Source organism: Lagopus muta, chromosome 5 (genome assembly GCF_023343835.1).
Source record: "Lagopus muta isolate bLagMut1 chromosome 5, bLagMut1 primary, whole genome shotgun sequence".
Classification (NCBI taxonomy): domain Eukaryota; kingdom Metazoa; phylum Chordata; class Aves; order Galliformes; family Phasianidae; genus Lagopus; species Lagopus muta.
The window spans coordinates 26,610,955-26,624,917 of NC_064437.1; the positions used below are offsets into that span (position 1 = coordinate 26,610,955).

At 51.2% G+C, this 13,963-nt stretch overlaps 2 protein-coding genes across 5 annotated transcripts in view; one reads left to right on the forward strand and one right to left on the reverse strand.

Annotated features, from left to right (window-relative positions):
- SMG7 (SMG7 nonsense mediated mRNA decay factor) overlaps nucleotides 1–4,004 on the forward strand; it is a 45,090-nt gene extending 41,086 nt beyond the window's left edge. For all 3 annotated transcript variants that reach the window (XM_048944865.1, XM_048944864.1, XM_048944863.1), the window contains 3 exons: nucleotides 984–1,154; nucleotides 1,247–1,395; nucleotides 1,887–4,004. In XM_048944865.1, the coding sequence (XP_048800822.1) occupies nucleotides 984–1,154; nucleotides 1,247–1,395; nucleotides 1,887–2,000 (434 nt within the window). In that variant the 3' untranslated portion in view covers nucleotides 2,001–4,004. The remainder of the gene's footprint in view (nucleotides 1–983; nucleotides 1,155–1,246; nucleotides 1,396–1,886) is intronic.
- A 104-nt stretch (nucleotides 4,005–4,108) lies between these two features.
- Nucleotides 4,109–12,096, reverse strand: NCF2 (neutrophil cytosolic factor 2). Of its 2 annotated transcripts, XM_048944866.1 has the most exons (15): nucleotides 11,832–12,089; nucleotides 11,658–11,740; nucleotides 11,367–11,475; nucleotides 10,592–10,726; nucleotides 10,375–10,482; nucleotides 9,665–9,724; nucleotides 9,136–9,179; nucleotides 8,802–8,943; nucleotides 8,348–8,410; nucleotides 7,756–7,831; nucleotides 6,800–6,843; nucleotides 6,242–6,393; nucleotides 6,062–6,173; nucleotides 5,762–5,918; nucleotides 4,109–5,198 (listed from the first exon to the last, which is right to left on the reverse strand). In XM_048944866.1, exons 1-15 carry the CDS (start codon nucleotides 12,003–12,005, stop codon nucleotides 5,101–5,103), a joined length of 1,557 nt encoding a protein of 518 aa, XP_048800823.1. In that variant the 5' UTR covers nucleotides 12,006–12,089; the 3' UTR covers nucleotides 4,109–5,100. The 2 variants fall into 2 exon arrangements, with proteins under 2 accessions (XP_048800823.1, XP_048800824.1); XM_048944867.1 differs by lacking the exons at nucleotides 4,109–5,198; nucleotides 5,762–5,918 and having other exon boundaries at nucleotides 6,800–7,037; nucleotides 11,832–12,096.
- Between the last annotated feature and the right edge of the window lie 1,867 nt (nucleotides 12,097–13,963).

Here is a 13,963-nt window from a genome sequence, read left to right on the forward strand (position 1 = left end):
ATTTTTAAAATGCCTGCTTTTAGTGTTGTTTCCTTGGAAAAAGCAGGAAGAACTGGATTTCATAATGCTGATATTTGAAAGAGAAACTGTAAAGAGTGAGGAGTAGAATATGACAGTTCTTTTTTTGAAGCAGCCTACAAAGCAAACTAGCTTTTTCTTTAACCATTTTCTGAAGGGCATAAAATACATTAGAATTGTCATGGCTTTACCCTCACTAAAAATCCAGCAGGGTGTGAGAGGAAGGAAGGAGTTAGCTGAGTCTAACAAATGAGAGGATTTTAAATAACTTGTCCCCTGCAGATGTTGCTTGGTCATAGTGAAACTTTTGCAACAAACCAGAAGTGACTGCTGTAGATGAAATGGAGGGAGCTGCAGAGGGCCTTAATGCTAGCAGGGGTAATGGCAGGGCATGGTTACAGCTTTTAAGCTTTCACTTCACCTCATTTGAGACCACGTAGCTTCCTGGCGCCCTGCTCTGCTGTGTTCTCTTTAGGCAACACTCTGCCTGCAGACACTCCCATGTCAGCCTCCTCCTTTGCTTGGTGTTTGGTTCTAGTCTGAATTACTTTCAGATTCACAGAAATGTGAAACTTTCAAATTTGAGTTGTGAACTTGAAGCTCCTTGAGACCTAAAGTTATTTTATATTGGCTTGTGGAGATTGGAGATTAGGATTTTTATTGCTTTGGTTTGAGAAAAGGCGCCCAAGAAACTTGGGGAAAGCTTAATCTGTTAGCCAACCCTCTTGAGGTTGTTTTTTGTTTTGCTAAGTGCACGTATGCATTAAACAGTCATTCTGTTTTTTTATATGCACAAACATTTCCACTTAGAATTTAGGAATTTGCATTACACTCGTGTGAAGGAATAAAAACAGGCCTTCAGCATTGTAAAAAATGGTGATGGCAGAATGGTTAGCAGCACTAAGAAAGTCAGAATGAGGAAGCTCCTCATCTTCACCTTTTTCCTCTTGCCTTCTAACCATCAGATCACTCGACACCAGCCAGCCAGTCTCCTCACTCCTCCAACCCCAGCAGCTTGCCAAGCTCCCCTCCAACCCATAATCACAATTCTGTTCCCTTCTCCAACTTTGGACCTATTGGGACTTCAGACAACAGAGACAGAAGAATCGCAGACCGCTGGAAAACAGATAAGCCAGGCAAGTGCTGCATTCCAGGCCTGGAAGAAGCCGGCTGTCGGCGTTTGTTTTGCAATAGATTTGTTTGAATTTGTCTCTCTTCCCCATTTCAGCGATGGGAGGGTTTGGTCTGGACTACCTCCCAGCCACGTCCTCATCCTCAGAGAGCAGCTGGCACCAGTCCAGCGCTCCCAGTGGCACCTGGGCAGCCCAGGGCCCCGCCATGGAGGACTCCTCAGCTGTGCTCATGGAGAGCCTAAAGGTGTGTTGAACTGAAGCTGTGCTCGGACGTGGGTGCTTGCTTATGGAAAGGGTGTGGTGTTATGGGATACAGGCAGTGTGCACTGCGTCCGAGTTCACTGGGACCTTGAAGGTTTTTTTCCTGCAGATCCATAGCAGCGTGGGAGGTGTGACCAGTGCTAGGAGATGTCACAGTTCTGCAGTTCTGCTGTTCTTGAATATTTTGTGGAACAAGAACAGGCTGGCAGAACTGGGAGAAATAACATTTGCTTTGACCAGTCTAAAATTAGTGATTGTTAATGTGCGATAGATTTTTCCGTTCACGAGGCAAGGGTAATCTTCAAGGGGAGCCTCTCTTCAGAAGGCCTTCTTTTGAAGTCTGGGTAACTTTCATGACAGGACAGGTATGAGTTGCAAAGGGAAGAGAGAGCACAGAACAGTTTCTGCTTTTTCACCTGAAAGAAAAGGTCTGCCTCAAACCAGGAGGTGCTAGTGTTGACTATTTGTTTTTAGTCCATCTGGTCCAGTTCCATGATGCACCCTGGACCCTCGGCCCTGGAGCAGCTGTTAATGCAGCAGAAGCAGAAGCAGCAACGTGGACAAGGCGCCATGAACCCGCCGCATTGAGAACGAGGTGGCAACCCTTGCAAACCAAGGCTCCATAAACCATGGCATGTTGGGTTTGCAGGACTGGCCCACACAGTCCTGTGCAGGTGGCAGCCCTCTCTTCTGTTCCTTGCTGTCAGGAGGGCGTAAGTGCTCCACCAACCCACTGAGTGTGCACAAAACGTCTGCAGTGCAAGCAAACAACATCAGGAACTCTCCCAATCCCTGGGCCCTCTGGAGGGAGAGAGGAACTGCTGTTTGTCTCACTCAGTGACCCGATATCACCGCCTCTCACCTTCTCCATCGTGCATGTCCCCAGCCACATGGGAAGCAAAAGCTGAGAACGAAGGGCAGATGGGAGAAGCTAATGAGAACTTCTCAATCCTTTTCCTCTCTTTGGGGATATAAAATAGGAATCCATTAATGATTGCTTTGCTGACTGAGAATGTAGTTGAAATTACTCCTAAACATCTTTATTACTATCTCAGTAGTAAGATCACACTGAATTCTTCCGTACACAGATGTGCTTTGTAGTCAGTGTGTAGCAGTGAAAGCCCCAGCTGCTGCTCCAGTCAGAGGTGGTTGGTGGCAAGGTGGGGCTCTATCTCCTGGGCTAGCAAAGGAGTTTCGTGAAGGAGAGTCTGGCACTTGACACCACTTCACCTTTCACTCAAAGGCTTTGGCCGGCCCACGGGTGGGTTAGAGACTCCAGCATGAAATGCCCTCCTCTCAGTAGGTGTTTGAGCTGTAATGGGTGACGTGGGGCATTGCAGCACTCTGCTGGACGAGCAAGTTAACTGCTATGGGGTTTTAAATTAATGTTTGATTCCTGTACATTTTACTGTAGCAAAGTGGCTAGCCCCGCAAAGGGCAGGCTGCTCTGTGCATTCACAGCCTGACTCATTTTAATAGGTAGGTAGAAAGCTTTCAGTGTTTTTCATTTTTTCTTTCTCTCCCCATCCTTCCATCTTTGCTGGATGCTAGTAGTTTTATCGCCAATGTGCAACATCTTGCAGAAAGTAATCAGGAGTCCAGCAGGACTGGGTAAAGACGACAGTCAGCCTGGACAGTGTGGAGTGTACGAACCCCACAGGCATACACCAGCTCTGCAGAAACCCGTCCCCCGCCCTCCCAGCAGCAGCCCTCAACTTCCAGTTCTAGAAGGAGATCTGAGGTGCCACGGACACGCGTGTGTAACCCGCGCACGGAAGAAGCATAGTGCTGTTCGCATATGAAAAGGTGCAGAAGGGAAAAGAAAATGTTTTATTTGCTATTTATTTAGGGGGAAGGAAGACTGGAAACGTCATTAAAGAAAAAGACAGCATTTTTGTTAGGTTTCCCAGGGAAGCGATCTCAATGTCCGTTTGCTGTGTTTAGCAATAGGGGTTTGTGTGATGATTCAGGATCTCTGGGCTGTAAGTCAGCTGCAAAGCAAAGCACACGCAGGAGCTTAAGTGACACTGGAGTCCGGGCGGCCCCAAAGAACGTAAAAAGGGAAAACTGAGGCCCAGTACCCTTCTGGGGCGTGAGCAGCTCCCCACGTTCTCCACCTTCGCAACATCACTGTTCTTTGTTGCATTTTGAAGATGTATTTCCTTTTAAAAAGTCCAAAAAGTGAAGTTTCCACCCAATGCTAATACTGACTAAGCCCCCCCCCCTCCCCCTTCCCCATCCCAGCCCCTCAGTTTGTGTATTGAGCCGTGCCCCCGGCAGCTGCGACATTCCAGTGTTAGAAGTGCCGCTGACTCTTGCACCTCAGCGAGCTGACCAGGTTCACCACCTCACTCCTGGCAGTGCCAGGTCCCAACGCACTGCTCCACTTGTGCATGAGAACCCGGTGTCAGGAACACGGCTGGCTCTCGGCTGGGACTCCCATCCCGCCCTCCGGCGCCCGGGGGAGCGAGGGAAGGGACCCCAACAGAAACTGGTTTGTGTCGTAAGCTTTTTTTGTGTTTTTTGTCTGTCTGTGCAAGAACTGCAGCTGCTGAAATCAGCTTTGCCTTTAATTAAACCATGTTCTCTCCATCCGGGTCTGTGTGTTACGTTTATTTCCCCATGTAATTCAGCTGCAGGCTTTGAAAAACACGTTATTTTTCTGGAGAAATTGGAAGAAGGTTCAAACTTTAATTTTTTTTTTCCAGTTTGAAAGAAAATTAAATAAATTGCAGAGATTCTGGCTTGGGCTCAGTGCAAATAATTGGATCGTGGTTTTGTGCTGTGCTGTACAATGTGTTTTATGTATGGAACCAAAAGGCTGGGATGGTAGCAGCTTCCAGAGCTTAAATCTGATTAGAGCACAGGCAGCAGGAGCTGAAGGACACACAGCCTCCTGCTGTGGCCCTGCTGTAAATCAGGATGGCACCTGCACTGCTCCAGTTTTGAGAGGTCATGAGGTTGGTTTTTTTTTTTTTTTTTAAATCCAGAGTAAGTTCCTTTTAAAATAAATATGAGATTTAGGTAATGGGGTTGTATAGGATAAGTGTTGATTGGTGCAGGGCGAGGCTGCATGGTGTTTCTTATTTCGGCTCTTGAGGCTAGCAGTGATGTTTTAAGGAAGTAGATTCTCTTTGCAAGTTCCTGGTCCAAAGTTTCCCGAGTTCCCCAGTCTGTTTTTTCCCTGCTTTTCCATTGATTTTCACAGAACCACAGCATGGCCTGAGTTGAAAAGGACCACAATGCTCATCCAGTTCCAACCCCCTGCTATGTGCAGGGTCTCCAACCAGCAGACCAGGCTGCCCAGAGCCACATCCAGCCTGGCCTTGAATGCCTGCAGGGATGGGGCATCCACAGCCTCCTTGGGCAAGTGGCTGATTTACCTTGTGGAAGCTCTGCCCAGGGCAGGTGAGTGGGGTAGAGCTGCTGCTACCAAGCCTGATGGTAAGCACAGTCCTTGGGACTGACTGTACTCCTAGCAGGGAGATTGCTAGTGACTTTTTTTTTAATGTGTTTTATACATAGCAACACAAAAGGTAACACACACACAAAAATGAAGATTTTAATACATGTAGCAATAATATTCTAGGTCTGTTTTCAGATGCAGTGATTAATGTGGGAACTTCTTAGTTGCAACATTTGAATTCTTAATTTCTTTCAGTGTCCATGTCTCCTTACACTTCTGAAATCAGATCTCTGGGTCTTTAGTGTTACCATCACAAACAAAAGCAGAGGGGAAGATGCCTGTCTTGCCATTGCATTGCCCTTCCAACCAGTCTTCATTCACTGCAAGATAAAATTGACACCATTTTTGTCACCCTAGGGATGTGCAGGAGCACGATTACCCATTTTTAAGATCATCTGCAGGTAAATAGCCTGGTGGAGAGGTGACAGGAGACGGGGAGGAGGAGTGCAGAAGAGAGAGAGACAGCAAAGTTGATGAGGTAAGAAAAACCTCAAAAGAAAAGCAGCCAGGAAAGGGTGCCAAGTGAGAGGAATTGGAATGACAGCGCTCCGGGTATGGTGCAGGGTCAGAAGGAAGCAAGAATACACTGATCAGCGAGCTTGAAGACAGCTGAAGTGAAACTCTCCCATCTTGCAATTGTTAGGGCAGCAGGTTGTGTGTCCTTTCCCTTGGCTTCCACCTGCTGTCCCTCTGACGTTTCCTGACTGGTCTGAAGCCTTTGCATTCGATGCAAACCTTCTCGCCCCATTTTCCACCTGCAGGTGGCAGACTGCAGTTTGCAGGAGCAGCATCCTATCGGCACAGGCTGCTCCATGTGTTTGGCACCTCAGAGCCAGGCCCATGCTTTCCCTCCCATCTCCCGCAGTGGCCGGAGCACAGTTACCTTTGGATAAAACAAGTATCACATCTCCAGCCTGAAACTCCAGGTCTTCGGGCTGGGTGGCCTCGTAACTGTACTGTGCTACCACTTGGGTTGGTCCCGTCTCTGCTGTTGCCTTCTGCGACTCCTCTGGTTTGCTGTCAAGTAAAAATCCCTCTCCCTAGGGCAGGAAAGAAGCTGGTGAAGTCACCCCGTGGCTTCTGCTTTGCACCAGAAAGCGGCAGATGAGCTCTGCTTAGGCTTCAGCCTGTGCCAGTGAGCCCCTTGCCAGCACCAGCAGAAGAGCTGGTCACTGCTGCTGACCTCTGTGCAGTCACACCACACCGTCAGGCACCGATCCTTGCTGTGGTTCCATGCTGCCTCTAGGTTCTGCGTGCTCAGAGTCACCAGCTCTCTGCTAACTGCAGGCTTGTACCTGGGCACCGGAGGAACAGGTAAGGGGACAGCCACAAAAACTCAGCTCCTGCAGCAGGCAGTTCTCACCTCAGCATTGTGTGCTCAGGCTGCAGCTCCAGCTTGTCGCAAACCAGGTCCAGGAGCTCCTTGTAGGACAGGTCTGGCTTGACTTGCGTGGCAACTGTGTATTTGTAATGCACCTTGAGAACGTAGGGCTTGGGGACGGCCGGTTCAGTTTCCTGCAGGTGGGGAATTGAGGCGACAGGGATCTCCCTGCTCCCACAGCATGGGGAGCTTGGCTATGGGCAGGGAAAGGAACTGGGGCATAGGACTGCTGAGTGACAGCTGAGCTCAAGAAACCATCTCACTGAATGCTGGCAGTCCTCAATACTTCTGGAGCAGGCCACCAAAGCCATGCTGCACGTGTGGCTAGTTGCCTGCCCTGGGTTTGGCCTGGCAGTGAATGCAGCAATGCACTGGGCACCTAGTGACCACAGTGTGGCTTCCCAGTGAGTGGGCTCAAGGTGTGCCCCCACCCCTCTGCACTTGTTCTCATTTGGGATACTGCTTCTCCTGGAAGAGACCTCCCAAGCTGTACATAATGCGGATCTGGGCTCTGCCTTCCACCACAGCACAAGGTCTTACCTTACTGGCTTCTCTCTGCTGCGTTGATGCAACAGGAACGAAGTCTGAGGAGGCAGGATAAGGTAGGTCAACAAGTGGAACAGCATAAGCATTACTGCTGTGGGCTTAAATGTGTTTCCAGATCCTCTCAGCCCTTCAACACCCACTGTCATCTGCAGCAGCACCTCCCAGCCCTGAAGCCAGCTGTGGTTGCTCGAACAGATCAGTATCAGCTGCAATGAGGTTCTTCTGTGGGTTTCTTCAGTAACCACTGAGAAAAGAGGTTAGGGCTCTGCCTTGCCTGCTGTATTTCAGGTGCTCACATGGTAGGGCCTGTTCTGTGTTTGTAGGAATTGGAACTTTAGGTGGGATGCAGTTCCTCAATGGGCTTTGACATACCAGTGCATTTGCAAGCACAAACAATGATCTATCTGTGCCCACTGTCACACGGCTGCTTCTGGCAGCTAATAACCTTAAATATGGGAATTTGCAGACAAAACAGGAGCCCTAAGCCACACTTTCAGCTGGCAGTGCCTGCCTTGGTTCACCATGTTCAAGTACCTGCGTGGCCCTGGTGCCACCACCCCTGCCCCAGGTGCTGAGACACACCAGCCACATCTCCTTCCTGTAGCTCCCTAGAACTTGGCCTAGCACTAAGATAATCCCAGCTGCCCTGCTTTACGGAGAAGCCTGTAATTCACATTCTGCTCTGGGTCTTATGCAAGCTGGGTCACTTGCCCTGCTGCTTTCCCTAGGCCCTTTTTTCCATTAGCTGCTGCCCTAATTAAAAGCAAAAAGGGGACCTCGAGCTTTATTTTGTTCCATCCTCAGTGCTGCAGTTGCAGTATTTCCTCCTCTTTTAGTGCCTGCACCCCAAAAGAAGCAGGGATGGCCCCCAGCCCTGGTTCTCCATAGGACACAGTATAACAAGAGACTGTCCCTACAGCTTCCCCCGTTCCTTCCCTCCTTACACTGACCTGGTGCTGGCCGCCGGGGCCTTGGAGCAGTGCTGCTGGGTGGCTCAGGGATGTCAAGCTCAGGTGGGGCTTCGTCCTGTGCCGATAGGAAAAGGGCAGCACTGGCACTCAGCATCCCTAGGGGAGCAGGTACAGTCCCCGGGGTGCTGCTGCCTTGGGGACCCCCTCCTGCCATTCGAGGCAGGAGTCCTGGGGCTGAGTTCTGCCTACTGTCCATTGATTTGGGGTGGAACAGGGCAGTTCTGGTCTCTGTGAGAGCAAACAAGGACAGTTTTTCAGAAGACAGTGCCATTTAGGAAGCAGTGTCTGATGAGTATGTCCAGACCTGTTTTCTCAAGGTGTGTTTGGAGTTTTGAATCAGTGAATTGCAGGGTGAATTCACTGCCCCTTCACCTCCCCAGTGCTACCACCTCCCTCCCCAGGGATCATCAGCATGGTGTCTGCACAGATTTTGCAGGCTCTGAGCTTGTGCTGAAAAGGCCATAAAACCAGGAGTCCCACAGCATTGAAAGGAAGAAAGGTTTGAGGCGTGGGTCCTGCTGGGTGATCTATGTGATGTCCTGGGGCCACCAGCTTCTCCTGGGCTCCTTACCTGGACGTGCAGCTTGTGCTGGAGCTCCATGGGCTCAAGGAAGTTGCAGGGGACAATCCCTTTCTGCAGGGAAGAGACAAGGGAGGAGCATTGTTGGGACTCAGGGGTTAGTGGCTGCCTGGGGTGAAAAGGTCGTCTAGTTTCAGCCCTGTGAATAGCCTTGGATCATCTTGAGGTGGTTACTTGACCATCCAGGAAACTGAAGATAAGGGAATGATTTCTGTGTGGTACTTATGATGGGCAGCTTGGGCACATGTGGTCAGGCAAGCAAAGCAGCACATCTGGCCCCTGCCTGGTAGGAGCAACAGGAGCAGGACACCAGGAGGTTCCTTCTACCAGCCTATAGCCATCTGCCCTCAGACTTCAATACAGGATGCAGGGAAACTGGGTTCAGAAACCCCATTATTGCCCTACCAGTCCTCTGTAGTCCCTTTGTGCCAGCAGACCCCCATACCTTCCCGTTAAACATCACCGTAGCCCAGTTGTCCTTCTCTTTCTTCAGAACAAAGACGATGTTTCCAGGCAGGACCTGCAGCTCCTCAGCAGTTTCAGGTATGAACTCATACAGGACGCGGTGCGGCTGCCCTTCAAGAGCCCTGGAATGGAAGCCAGCGTCATGTCAGGAGGGGAGGTGATGCCGCTGTTTTACCTCACAGGGGGCCTAAGCTCTGCTCCCTCATTTCTCTCCTCCTCTCTCCCATTGGTTCTGAACACTCAGCTGGATGGTGCAGGACATGGCTGCACCAGGCTGTTTGTTAGCAATGCTGCCGATGTTTCATCCAACCTACCTGAGGATTTCCAGTGTCTTGGGCCTGGGTGGAGGCCCAGAAGCCTGTGAACAAGAAGACAGAAGGAAATCCGTCATAATCTGGAGGATTTGGGTTGCTTTGCAGAAACGTCCTGCAGTCCTTTCCCGTGCCTGTTGTCCTCCCTGTGTGGGTCCCTCCTTCTCACACTGGTATCAGGTCATCAGTTTCCTTCTCCACTCAGCCCTTATGAATCTTACGGGAGGGTTTGTCACCTCCCCGAGCTCCCAAAGGCCCACCCATGGCTCAGGGCCTGGCTTCCCCATAACCTCAGCTCAGACATGAGTAGGCTTGGGCTGTGACCTCTGGTGAAGGAAGCAGCTGAGATGTGGGAGTAGCTTCCTCCTCACCCTGGCCGTGGTAGGAAGTTTGGGGTGGTGACGCTGCTCTTTGCTCACCACTCTCATCCAGATGTCCCCCACCCCCAAGTATGCCTGAAGCTCTGCTTGGTATCCCTGTGTATGCTTGAAGCTCTCTGCACCACATGGACTGCAGGGCATTGATTCCTTACCTGCGGTTGGAGGGGAGCAAATCCTGAAAAACTGTCCTTGTCCACCACGGATGCCACCACCTACAGCCAAAGGAAGACATGCTGTGACTTGGTGCTCCTCTTAGACCTCTGATCTCTGACATCCACTGTCCTCCTTTGCTTCCATCCAAGTCAACCTCTTTGGGTGTGGGTGCTCTGGGTTTGCTTTCCCTGGCAGCGCTGGCACTGGGGTGTCCATTCTGCCTCCCAGTGCCTGAGCTTGAGGGTGCACCCCCGTGCTTGGACCTTCCACAGTAATGTGGGAGAAGCCCTGCTCAATTGTCTGAGCTGCTTCAGGCTGAGCAGAGCCAGTACTGGATGTTACTTGCGGGTGTCAGATTTTAAATAATTCCTTTTTTTTTTTTTTCTTCCCTTGTGCACCAAATATCTTGGCTTGGTTTGAAGCTCCAGTGGGACCTTCCCATCTCACCACTGAGTGACCATCCCTCACTTCTCACCAAGGAAAGTGAAAATGGGCCATGCTGAGCCACACAGATAAAAGGGTGTTTCTGTGAGCTTAACTCTGCTATTCCTACATAGTCCTGGTGCCTGCAGCATCCCCAAGGTTTGGGCTGGCTTTGCATCTCTGCTCAGCAAGCACAGCTCAGTTCTTGGTGGCTGTAAGGCAGAGAGGGCAATCGGCATCTCTCTTCAGCCTGCAGACGTGGCTTGCATTAATGCTCCTTTCTTACCATGGCTTTTCCCAGGTAGTCCTTCTTCTCCAGCTGAGCAACTTGCTTTTCGTTTGGTCGAAACAGCTTCCCTGTGGGAATTGCCACTGGCTCATAGAGCTTCTGCTTCTGTAGCAGGGAGAAATCAAAGAACCAGTAAGGTTGGAAAAGCCTTTTAAGATCATCTAGTCATGGACCTCCATAGGCAGGCACTGAGCTGAGACCTGCTGCTCCTCACCAAGATGGCTTCCATTGCCCTGTCAATCTTGTTGTGCTGGGGCTCACTCTTTGAGCTCAGTGCCAGTGTCAGGTGCTCCTCAGCTTTCTTCCAGTCCTCTGTGGTGGCATACACCAGTGCAATGTTGTAAAGGATCTGCAGAGGGATGGGAGCCAGAGAATGGTCTTTTAGAGGCACTAGACCCTTGCTGCGGGTGTTTTTTGTTACCCTGATGACATCTTGGGTAACACCAGCTCTCTATTCCTACTCTAGCGTGCTTGATTTTTTTGCAAGGCATGAATCGTAGAATCCTTCAGGTTGGAAAAGACATCTCAGTTCACCAAGTCCATCCCCATCATGCTCACTAACCACGTCCCTCAGTGCCACATCTTGGACACCTCCAGGAATGGTGACTCCAACACCTCCCTGGGCAGCCTGTGCCACTGCATCACCACTCTTTCGGAGGAGAAATGTTCCTAATGTCCAACCTGAACATCCCCTGGCACAACTCAAGGCCATTCCCTCTCATCCAATTGCAGTTACATGGGAGCAGAGGCCGACCCCACCTCACCACAGCTTCCTTTCAGGCAGCTGCAGAGCAGTGAAGTCTCCCCTGAGCTCCTTTTCTCCACACTGCCCCGTCCCATTCCCTCGGCTGCTCCCCATCGCGCTGTGCTCCACACCCCACGCAGCTCCATGCCATTCTCTGGACATGAAGAGTCCAGTGAAAAACCATTGGGTGCATTTCCCCTGGACTTTGTTGACCGAGACTGAAACACCGTTTGGTTTCCATCACCTCGCAAGCGAAGAGCCTGTAGCGCAGCCCCAGGATCTTGTAGTCGATGAGCTGGTTGCCTCGCAGCTGGGCCAGAGCCTCCTTGAAATCCTTCATGGCCATTTCATAGCTGGGGAGGAGAGGACAAGGTAGAGGCTCCCAAGGCCCCTCCACCTCCTCGTGACGGTGTTCTGGTAGCCCACGTAAGCACTTCACCTCAGGGCTGAGTCCTCGGCCCCCCACATTGCCCACGGCTGCTCAGCCAAGAGCCACCAGCTGAACGGGGGGGTAAAACCGAAGCCATGCACTCACTTGTGTCTCTTGTAGAAGACGTTTCCCCGCTGGAAGTAGGCCACGGCCAGGTGCTTGTCACAGCTGATGCTCTGGGTGAGCGCCTGCAGGGAGCGGGGCAAGAGGAGCGAGAAGGGAACATCTGCAAGGAGAACTGGGCAACGTGTCCCCGCAGCATTGGGAGCTGTGCCTTACCTCCTCTGCCTCGGCCAGCTGCCCCAGGACCAGGTGGGTGCAGCCGATGTTGAAGCAGATTTTGGCCGGTGGGTTCTGGACGGCGGTGAAGGCCTTCAGGGCTGCCTGCCACTCCTTGCCATCCGCAGCACACACCCCCTCCTGCCACAGCCGGATGGTCTCCACCAGCGACATGATGGACGCGGTGCGCCCAGCCTTCCCCGCGGTGTCTGCCTCCCTCTCCCAGCCCCTCCCAGCTGCACGTCTGCCTTCCCACAGCCCGCCTGGTGCCACAAACCCACCAGGAAGTGGCCCTGGTGGTGTCAGAGCAGCGTGGCCCCGAGATGGGGAAGTGGAACTGCCCTGCTGCTACGGGCTTCCACTCGGGGCTGTGCCTGCATTGCAGCTTCTCCTCCTCGGGTTGTGCTTCTGGGGGCTTTGTGTGGGGGTGCCGGCATTGGAGGGGTTTATTGGCTTGAGGTTGGCCTTGCAAAGCTGTTTGGTGAGTGCTGCAGCCCATCATAAGTGTTTCGTAAGAATCTGAAAGCTGTCAGCAAGACTTTGCCCTTGTGTATTTATTCAGGCTTCCCCATAGATAATGCCAACAGCAGGAGGGAGAGCGCGGAGGAGACTTCTGCTCTACTGCTCAGAAGAAACCTGATCTGCTGAGGGCTGGGTTTGAAGAGTGTGACAGCGCGCATCTGCAGACTTCCGTGCACCCTCATGGCCTCCCTGCAGGGCTCTGCTCTCACACTCCCATCCAGCAATGGTTCCCCCCTGTTGGGGTGCTGCCCTGCTGGCTGGGCTATCTGCTAGCCCAGGTTGATCCCAGAAATGGAGCCAGGGATGTGGGGGAGGATGTGAGATCCCTCCTGTGGAAAGTGCTCATTTCACCTGCATTTGGCACACAGATGAGATCCGAAGCACAGCAAGTGCACATGGCAACTGCTCCTTCTGATAATTTTAACCTCACATACAGCTTCCAGTTTTGAAGCTGTGATAAGCACTGCCTTTCTAGTAACAGAGCAAACCTCTTGTTCCCCTTTCTCTCAGTTTAGTAGAAGGAGAAACCTATTTCTTGTCTAAGTGAGGAATGTGGATGTTACCATCTGCGTTGTGAGCCTCTTGAAGCACAAGCACAAGTCACTGAGAGCTGGTAGGAATGGCACAGGACAGCCTGAAATCCAGCGAGTGTGCAGTAGTCGCCTTTAAGTTTGCACTGCAACAATATGCATGGTTTTATCATCGTTGCTGGAGTGAAGAGACACAAAAAGAGCCCAGATCAGCACTTCCTCGTGTCCTACACCTGCATCTCCAGGGATAGGAGTGTGCCCATCATGTGACGCTGCTCTGGAGGCAGATGGGTGAGCAGGGCCAGCATGATGCACCGTGCTGTGATGTGAGCACAGCATGCTCCTGAGCTCACTGCCCCTTCCCGTTTCAGTCAGCAGCAGTCAGCAGAAGAGAGGCCTTCCCTCAGCTCTGCCCTCCTACGCTGCGCCTGCAGGCAGGCTCATTTCGCGCATCCCTGAGCACAGAGGAACAAAATAAACACATCTTTATAACCGTTCCTAAATACTTCATAGCATACCCTGAGGGGAATCTGGAAAACCTGAAGATTGCTCTTCCGCTGCCTTTGTTAGTCCAATGCCACACAGAGGGAGCCGGTCCACTGTGACTTTGATTGGTTTTGGAAAGTTGATTACAGGTTCATCCCCTGGAGATGCCAGAGATGAACACAATCCCAACCATGAGATCAGGACTTTCACCCCCTGCAACAACCCTGCCTCACTGCTTTTCTCCTTTAGGGAAGGCATACAGCATCAGTGGTTGGGAACGTCACTCCATGGTTCAAGTCTGAGTGCAGGCAGGGACACCTCTAGCAATCCTGGTTTGGAACATCTCCTGTTGTTTAAATGTCTTGAAACAACCTCAGATTTTCTTGTATGCCATGTATTGCCATGACTTAAAGGAGAAACATCTGCTAGAAAGCAAGCTTAGCAAGATAAATAATGGAGGGGAGAAGCTCTAGGGCTTGCTTTTTATCTTTGGTCAGCCCTTGCATTCAGCTGCCTGCAGAATTAAAAAGTTGTTAGCCTCAAGATATTTCAGACTCCAAGTAAATATTCAGTGACGATTTATTTGTCTGGTCT

Coding starts and splice junctions, on each gene's coding strand:
- NCF2 (XM_048944866.1), bottom strand. CDS start 12,005: ATGTCGCTGGTGGAGACCATCCGGCTGTGGCAGGAGGGGGTGTGTGCT. Junction 11,741..11,831: donor AGCTGGCCGAGGCAGAGGAG/GTAAGGCACAGC, acceptor CGCTCCCTGCAG/GCGCTCACCCAGAGCATCAG. Junction 7,832..8,347: donor AGCACAAGCTGCACGTCCAG/GTAAGGAGCCCA, acceptor CTATCGGCACAG/GACGAAGCCCCACCTGAGCT.